At 41.7% G+C, this 9,119-nt stretch overlaps 1 protein-coding gene across 1 annotated transcript; it reads left to right on the forward strand.

The window, feature by feature from the left end:
• Positions 1-605: 605 nt before the first annotated feature.
• LOC143135057 (cathepsin Z) lies at positions 606-4,262 on the forward strand. Its single transcript, XM_076295787.1, has 6 exons — positions 606-754; positions 845-1,008; positions 1,208-1,387; positions 2,554-2,704; positions 2,944-3,109; positions 3,509-4,262. The coding sequence occupies exons 1-6, from the start codon at positions 621-623 to the stop codon at positions 3,620-3,622; spliced, it is 909 nt and encodes a 302-aa protein (XP_076151902.1). The 5' UTR covers positions 606-620; the 3' UTR covers positions 3,623-4,262.
• Positions 4,263-9,119: the final 4,857 nt, after the last annotated feature.

Consider the following 9,119-nt stretch of genomic DNA (forward strand, 5'->3'; position numbering starts at 1 on the left):
CTGGTTTCAAATCATGGAGGATCCACATCCAACATGAGAAGGCACTTAACGAAATGAAGCACCCCACTGCACTGCTTGAACGTAGGACTGAATTTCTTTGCGATTTAGCAATACTGACTCAAGTGACTCAAGTGACTCGTTCAACCCGGATCAGTTTAGTGAGTGACTCAGAATAACCCGGATCCTTAAAAGGAATCGAGTTTGACAGGCCTAGTAGACAACTGCCATATTGGCGTTACAAACTAACCCTATGCATTTCTATGGAGGATTTCTTGAGTGCTGTGTCTCCTCATTAGAACGTCCCTGGTTACAGTTAATGACAATAATGAAAACCAGAACAAAAATGTTTAAGAATAGGACAGTGTTGATTTGTGTTCTGTGTTTTATTCATTGGGTATGTTTGTTTGGCATGCGTAGCGCATTTAGATGATAAACTTTGGTCCACTTCAACAGACTGTTGGGCTGACCCTCTGGCCTTACTGTCTGGATGGCAAATCCAAGGAAATCCCAGAACAAGACAAAACAAGTTCTACTTCCGCAACGGTAGGTGGCAACATACGGCTGAATGTCTAATTACTGCATATTGGGAAGGGACGAGAGAAATTTTAAGTACCACCACCATGGCTTCCACCATAATATTGTTGTTCTGTATTTCTTGTTTGGTACAGTTATACATAGAAGCGACTGACGTTTTAAATAAAGTTTCTGATTCCTGTTACAAACCCATCCAGGATGATAGACCCAAGTTTGTGAGGTAAGAAATGTTTTACGTGACATAATGTTTTCGATATGAGTTCCAATGCTCTCATTTCTGAAGTTGCTACTTTGTTTTAAATGACTGTAGGACATATCCACGGCCGCATGAATATGTAAATGTCTCCGACCTCCCGAAGACTTGGGACTGGCGAAACATTAACGGCAAGAACTATGTTAGCATTACCCGAAATCAACATATTCCGCAATACTGTGGTTCATGTTGGGCCATGGGTTCGACCAGCGCCCTTGCAGGTAAACCAAACCAAACCAACCAAACCACCCTGTTACAACAACATGATCTACCAATGCACCAAAATCTCTACTGTCCTTCTGGAAATAACGCTATCAGGAATTGACCACCATATTGACATTCAGTCAGTTGAAGATTAGCTGAGTCTGAGGCTTACATAGAGAATTTCTAATATCAGGTGCTATTTTTGTTCTTTTTCAGATCGTATTAACATAAAGCGCAAAGGCGCCTGGCCCTCTGCATACCTGTCAGTGCAGAACGTGATTGACTGCGGCAGGGCAGGATCTTGCTTCGGAGGTGATCATGTTGGGGTGTATGCCTACGCCCACAAGAAAGGAATTCCTGATGAAACCTGCAACAATTACCAAGCTAGAAACCAAAGTAGGCATTAGTTTCATTTCATTAGTTTAATTTATAACCTTTATTTTATGGAAACGTGCAACTTTAAACAAATGAATTTACTGAGAACATGTATTGTGTTGACCTTACAAGTCTATGGTGTTGACCCACCAGTGTTGGCGTGTTGCATGGTGTTGAATTAGTAAAATGTTTTACCCAGGTCATGAAATTACCTGCACATTGAGTGTCATTATTGAAGTAGCCCCCCCCCCCCCCTCATTTTAAAAACCCAAATGATCCCAATATGACATGCTTTTTAATAAACTGTACAGGTGTGGAATGCATATCAACAGGCCCTTGTGTACAGCGCGTACAACATGTAGATATACCTTAATTCTCTGTTTTCTCTTTTTTACTGACAAACCTGGGTAAGTTCATTCAAAGTAAGTGGTAAACCTCCTAAAAGAAGAGCTGTATGGCTTCATTCTCCTAAAATAATAATGCCATAGGGCTCTTGTTGTAGGAGGTTTACCACTTACTTTGAGTTAAAGTGTAACTCCAGCGGAAATTGACCCCAGGGTGTTTTTCTTCATTAAAACACATCAAATAAGCCATGGAGACAATACTTTTCATTGATCAACCACTACAGAGCTTACTCCGGTATACGCTATAGCCCCAAATCGCAAACAGTGGATTAGCTAAGGGCCATGAGAGAAACGCTTCCCAAATAGCATTTTGTAACCAGTAATATTGTTGAAAACATCACCAAACATCATCAGTAGGTTGCTCAGGGTCCCTACACATAAAACGAAGCACCAACAACGTAGTTAGCGAACCCAGAATTTATTACAGAAGACTGTTAAGATTACTTACCAACTGTCCCCCTATCAGCTCCTCCAACCCAGTATCGCAAGGATTTGTTGTACTGTCACATTTGGTTAAACTATTCTCAGGGCTGGGGTTGGAGGAGCTGGTAGTGGGGTAAACTTCGCTAATAGTGTAGTGGTTGATCAATGAAAAGTATTGTCTCCACGGCTTATTTGATATGTTTTAATGCAGAAAACACCCTGCAGTCAATTTTCGGTTTGTCACTAAACCACGTACTTAGAATACCCCCCAGGTGTGGAATGCATATCAATAGGCCCATGTTTGCAATGTATACAACATAGACCTACCTTAATTCTCTGTTTTATTTTTAATGAATTTAGTGTGTGACACTTTCAATCAATGTGGGACATGCACATTCTTCGGGTCATGTGACACTGTGAAGAACTACACCATTTGGCGAGTTGGTGATTATGGGGAGGTGTCTGGACGAGACAAGATGAAGGCAGAAATCTACACAAATGGACCAATCAGGCAAGGATCCCACTGTTCACACTTTCACTGTATATTTGTACAACACGCACATTATTTACATACTTTGTCTAGGTACATTATTTAGTGTATCAGACAACTTGATGCACAGAAGGCACAGATAAAGTCTTACCCTCTTGTCAGTATGTTCCTGGGAAATTGATAGGCCTACCATGATGTCGGTGCTGTGAAAACCTTTCTCTTACCCATCTCTGAAATGATGGTTTGGAAATGTGTTGTAGCTGTGGCATCATGGCCACATCGGGGTTGGAGGCCTACACTGGGGGTGTATTTGCTGAATTCCACCCCCTCTCCCTGATGAATCACATTGTGTCCGTGGCCGGCTGGGGAGAGGCAGAGGACGGGACGGAATACTGGGTGGTCAGGAACTCGTGGGGAGAGTTTTGGGTGAGTGTGTTTACCTCATCAGTGTCTGTCTGTCTCAGTCAGACCCATTGTGAGTGATGTTTAGCCTCACAATAGTGAGAAATGTGACTGCAGACTCAGAGCGCATGTGAACAGTAATATGACTATGATGGAGTGAGCTATAGTATTTCAAAAGGAACAAGTATTAAACGGTTTCTCGGGCAATGATACCTTTAAGTTTAATGTTTCTTAAAATGAATAACTATAATGTTGTTACTATTTCTCATTCTAATACAAATACATTCAGTTTTCTGATGTATACAAAATATACAAATATATTATATAATATTATCTTATGTATTTTATTGCCAAATTAACCTTATTTAGACTGACACCATTTGAGTTTTAGCACTGATTAATATGCTTTCCTTTCTGTTACAGGGAGAGCATGGCTGGGCCAGAATTGTCACAAGTGCCTATAAAAGAGGCAAAGGAAACTGGTACAACTTAGCAATTGAGAAAAGCTGTGCCTTTGGGGATCCAATCCTGACATAACAGACTAACAACAACAACACATTGCATTTACATAGCACCTTTCTAGACACTCAAAGTGCTTCACGGTGAAGGGGGAACCTCACTAACCACCACCAATGTGTAGCACCCACCTGGGTGATGCGTGGCAGCCATTATGCGTGAGGAACGCTCACCACACACCAGCTTGAGGTGGACTAACCCTCTCATTTAAGGCCCGTCCACACGGAGACGCTTTTTAGGTTAAACGCAGAGGTTTTGCTTCGTCTTGGCCGAGCGTCCAAACGAATCCTGTAAACGCACTGCCCGAAACCGCACCTTTCTGAAACCTGGTCCCAGAGTGGAGAAATCTGAAACCGTCGCCCGTTTGAATTCGTTTAGACAGCGAAACCGCACATCCTGCTTGCGATGATGTCATTGCCACACCTCAGCTGCCCTGGACTTGCACTTGTAGTATTGCCTAACAATACTAGTTTTCATACATGACATTACCTACGATTACACTCCGTAAGATAAATATCACAACTGGTGCTGCGCAGCGCCGATAGCTTATGACTTGGTGGACTGAACACTGTTTTCCCCTGTGTTTTTTTATGCATTCTAGCTACTGTCAGTGACGCGAGAGAACTTAAGTTATTAGGAAAGTGCGGTGTAAGTTTAGGCTACATTAATTTGTGCGTAGTGCCAGTGTCATTCATTTATTTTACATGTCTTACAACATATATACATGCATTCACAGTCGAGTGAAATCAGATATAAGCATACAAAGACGCTTAGAACTCACGTTAAGCCGATGGTAGCAGACTGAATGCGAATGCGCGATTTGATGCAGGCAAAAGTATTGACTGTTACTAACGAAGGTTTTATAGCAATAGTATAAATGTGGCGACAGAATAGCCTAGAACTTGGGTAACCCTTGCGTTTAGTAGCCTAATTGCGGTGATGGCCAAAACTAATGTGAATCACGGACTATCCTACAACCAAAGAAAGTAAAGGTGATTAGTAGGCCTACCTGCATTAGCCAAATAAAGGACGGGAATGCACCCTTCACAAACCGTAAAATAACGTTTATTAGTTTTACAGTTGACTACAGTTGACAGTTCACCATCAGTCCACACAAACAATTCTGGTTACCTTGCACTAGCCACCTATAGGCCTGGGGTATGAAGCAACGTGTTGAATCGTGTTGAGATGGATCCGTTTGGACGCAAATATTCTTGATGCGGTTTCAGGGAAGACGGAGGAAAAAAAGATCGGTTTCGTACGTGTGGATCTTTTTTTCCTCCGTCTTGCCTGAAACCGCATCAAGAATATTTGCGTCCAAACGGATCCATCTCAACACAACTCAACACGTTACTTCATACCCCAGGCCTATAGGTGGCACTGTTTCTTTACAGAAATTGACCAAAGTTTGTGCTTTACAAACAGACAGAATAGGCTATGACGAAATGGCTAGTGCAAGGAAACCAGAATTGTTTGTGTGGACCTATTTTTTACAGTCTATGGTGTGGACTGATGGTGAACTGTCAACTGTAGTCAACTGTAAAACTAATAAACTTTATTTTACGGTTTGTGAAGGGTGCTGTCCCGTCATTTATTTGGCTAACGCAGGTAGGCCTACTAATCACCTTTACTTTCTTTGGTTGTAGGATAGTCCGTGATTCACATTAGTTTTGGCTATCACCGCAATTAGGCTATTAAACGCAAGGCTTACCCAAATTCTAGGCTATTATGTCGCCACATTTATAATATTGCTATAAAACCTTCGTTAGTAACAGTCAATACGTTTGCCTGCATCAAATCGCGCATTTGCATTCAGTGTGCTACCATCGGCTTAACGTGAGTTCTAAGCGTCTTTGTATGCTTATATCTGATTTCACTCGACTGTGAATGCATGTTGTAAGACATGTAAAATAAATTAATGACACTGGCACTACGCACAAATTAATGTAGCCTAAACTTACACCGCACTTTCCTAATAACTTAAGTTCTCTCGCATCACTGACAGTAGCTAGAATGCATTAAAAAACACTGGGGAAAAAACAGTGTTCAGTCCACCAAGTCATAAGCTATCGGCACTGCGCAGCACCAGTTGTGATATTTATCTTATGGAGTGTAATCGTAGGTAATGTCATGCATGAAAACTAGTATTGTTAGGCAATACTATAAGTGCAAGTCCAGGGCAGCTGAGGTGTGGCGATGACATCATCGATACGCAAGCAGGATGTGCGGTTTCGCTGTCTAAACGAATTCAAACGGGCTACGGTTTCAGATTTCTCCACTCTGGGACCAGGTTTCAGAAAAGTGCGGTTTCGGGCAGTGCGTTTACAGGATTCGTTTGGACGCTCGGCCAAGACGAAGCCAAACCTCTGCGTTTAACCTAAAAAGCGTCTCAGTGTGGACGGGCCCTTAGTTTGGTTTAACTTTGGATGCCACAAGATCTCTTGATAAGCTGTTTTTTTATCGGTGAGTGTGTAAATGAGCGAGAGAATGAGAGACTGCATTCAAGAGAAAGAAACAGTAAGAAAGTTATACATTTATGAGTAAGAAATGAGTTATGAGAAATGAAGTGGTTATGAGAATGATATGATATAAAGTGGTGATGAGAAAGTTTAATGAGAAAATGTACAGTGAATTTGAGATGTAAATATCTTAACAATACTATGTAAATGAAGAACCAATCAGTAGTTTAATGTTAATAAGACATACTAGTCTATATCGAAAAGTGTTACAGTGTATAAATCATGTGATGAAAAATTCAACTGCTGATATTTCTTGGTTGGTAGCGAGAGGACAGTGTTGTCTCTCTCTTCTCTCTCCAGTGGCAAAGCAACAGTGTCTAGGGCCATGTCATGACATTTATTAACCTTTCCATTTGACTGAACTTTTTAATTTGTCTCAGTCAGTGCTTGGTTGCCAGTGAGTCTTTGGTCTTGGACCACTTGTATGAATTTGTGTGCGGTTGAATTAATAAAATGTCACAAGGCTCTCTATTCCAGGCAACCATGATACCTTACAAGCAACAATCTTTGTGACAATTTTTTCCATGAAGGCATCTTTACCCTGGTCACATAAAGCGCTTTCAGATATAACCTCCGGAGTACATGCGGAGGTTTGTCAAAAGGAGGTCCTACCCTTCGGATGATTCAGATATGATGCTAACCTGCGGACCTAATACTGACCTTATACGGACGTATGTGTGAACGACATACACGCACATTACAGAATCTCCGTGTGGTTGTCGAGTGAGGGGTGGGGGCTTGTAGAGTTCACAAGCTGCGAGATATGGCGCAGAATATATGCGGCCGCTGCCTGTCACAGCTGCTTTTTGTTTAAAAAGTGTAGCCTATGCATTATAGGCTAAAGAAGAAAAATCTATTGTGCGTAGGCTAATACTTGAAGTAGGATAGTCACGTAAGTGCGCACATACAGTATTTGTATGTGTGCTTCGAATAAACACATTTATCTGTTTTCAACATTATGTACCAGAATCTGGTTTGCGTTGGAGAGAGAGAGCATGCACACACTTTATGGTAGGCTACCAGCCAATTCAGTAGGCTAACTCAAGACTTCAAGGCCATCATACAACGTTTTTAAGCAACAAACAAAATACTAACATAACAGTGAAGTTTTTTCATGGTTTATTTCTCCCCTAGCATGATATGATTTGAATTTAGACAGCTACGCCATTTCAGCGCGGTGTACCGTTTAACATCGGCAGAACCTTAAGCTTAAGCTTAAGCGCTTTCAGACATACGTGTAAGACCGGAGGTTCTGCCGATGTTAAACGGTGGGGCCGTATATCTGAACGACATAACCGGTCATATGGAAGTCCGAATTCACCCGGTGTTTATACTACTCCCCCCCTAGTATTTCCTCCGGACATTATGTAAATGTGCTGTGTCTGAACGAGAAGTAGAACATGCGGTTAAAATCACACCTAGTGAGAGGGCGTGTTGGTGACGTTTCTTTCGTGCGTCCATGTGGTTAGATCTGACTTAATGTTATGATGGAGTGGCATAGTGCTGTCCAGAAAATCCCCGACCTGGAAAGATGCAGACATCACGGAGCTACTGTCCATGAGGGCATACAACATTTTGATAGAACACATGAAGGGAATGGCACGTTGTAGCCTACAACTGCATGGCAAGGCCAAACAAATTCAAAAGACTGAATCATCATAAGCAGAAGGCGCTGAAAAGGCAGTAGCCTACAGCGACGTCGTTGACGACAATAACAGGAGTATTTAATAAACTGTTAGCCAACACGGTTTTCTGTTCATTGATAGCCTTAGGCAGAATTAGGCTACAGAAAAGAATACAGGATATTTTTCTCTCCCGGCAGTAAAGACAGTAGATTCGTGTTTAAAATCTAAATGAAAACTAAAGGTAGGCTATAGGCTATGCATATGACCATCCAGAGGAGGCTGGTGATCTGTCAAGAATGATGAAGATCGTAAGATACAGATGGTTTTATTGTTGCTGTCATTATTACCACAAACACGAATTGACAATGAAACCATGGCGATCGTGGGTTATATCTTGCCTGCTTATTAGGCCATGCACAGCCCTGTCAGAACTCCGTGTAGCATGCATAGCCTACTGGCAGTTTTCATAGACCATCACCAACTAGTTCGCACTTTGGATATATCGTTGGATTGTGAAAAGCCCAATTTCGAATAACTACAGTACAACAGATGAGGTAGGATGCATCTTTTGCAATTAGAATTTCGTGTTGGTGAGTAGACATGTCATCTCGAGTTCCACGACAGCTTAGCTAGTGCCACCGAAATATGACACTGAAATCCTTTCACTATTGGAGTCGCTCAGATAGAAACAGCTGTAACGTGGTTAGGACACTTTTGCTGTGGAGTGGAGACGCCATAAGTTAGGTGTGGTTTTGACAATCAGAAAAGCAATATACTGAAATAGTTTAATGATGTAAAGTCAAGTGGTCTGGTGTGTGTGCGCACAGTTTTTATTGATGAGTCGGAGTGGCAAGGGCATTATAAAACTTCTCGCTCTTAGGCCTACTCATACACCGCGCTGAAATGGCGTAGCTGTCTAAATTCAAATCATATCATGCTAGGGGAGAAATAAACCATGAAAAAACTTCACTGTTATGTTAGTATTTTGTTTGTTGCTTAAAAACGTTGTATGATGGCCTTGAAGTCTTGAGTTAGCCTACTGAATTGGCTGGTAGCCTACCATAAAGTGTGTGCATGCTCTCTCTCTCCAACGCAAACCAGATTCTGGTACATAATGTTGAAAACAGATAAATGTGTTTATTCGAAGCACACATACAAATACTGTATGTGCGCACTTACGTGACTATCCTACTTCAAGTATTAGCCTACGCACAATAGATTTCTCTTCTTTAGCCTATAATGCATAGGCTACACTTTTTAAACAAAAAGCAGCTGTGACAGGCAGCGGCCGCATATATTCTGCGTCATATCTCGCAGCTTGTGAACTCTACAAGCCCCCACCCCTCACTCGACAACCACACGGAGATTCTGTAA

This window comes from Alosa pseudoharengus, unplaced genomic scaffold (assembly GCF_046254945.1).
Source record: "Alosa pseudoharengus isolate Yale_2024_CS ecotype anadromous, Long Island Sound unplaced genomic scaffold, YU_APseudo_1.1 YU_APseudo_1.1_scf_2, whole genome shotgun sequence".
NCBI classification, from domain to species: domain Eukaryota; kingdom Metazoa; phylum Chordata; class Actinopteri; order Clupeiformes; family Clupeidae; genus Alosa; species Alosa pseudoharengus.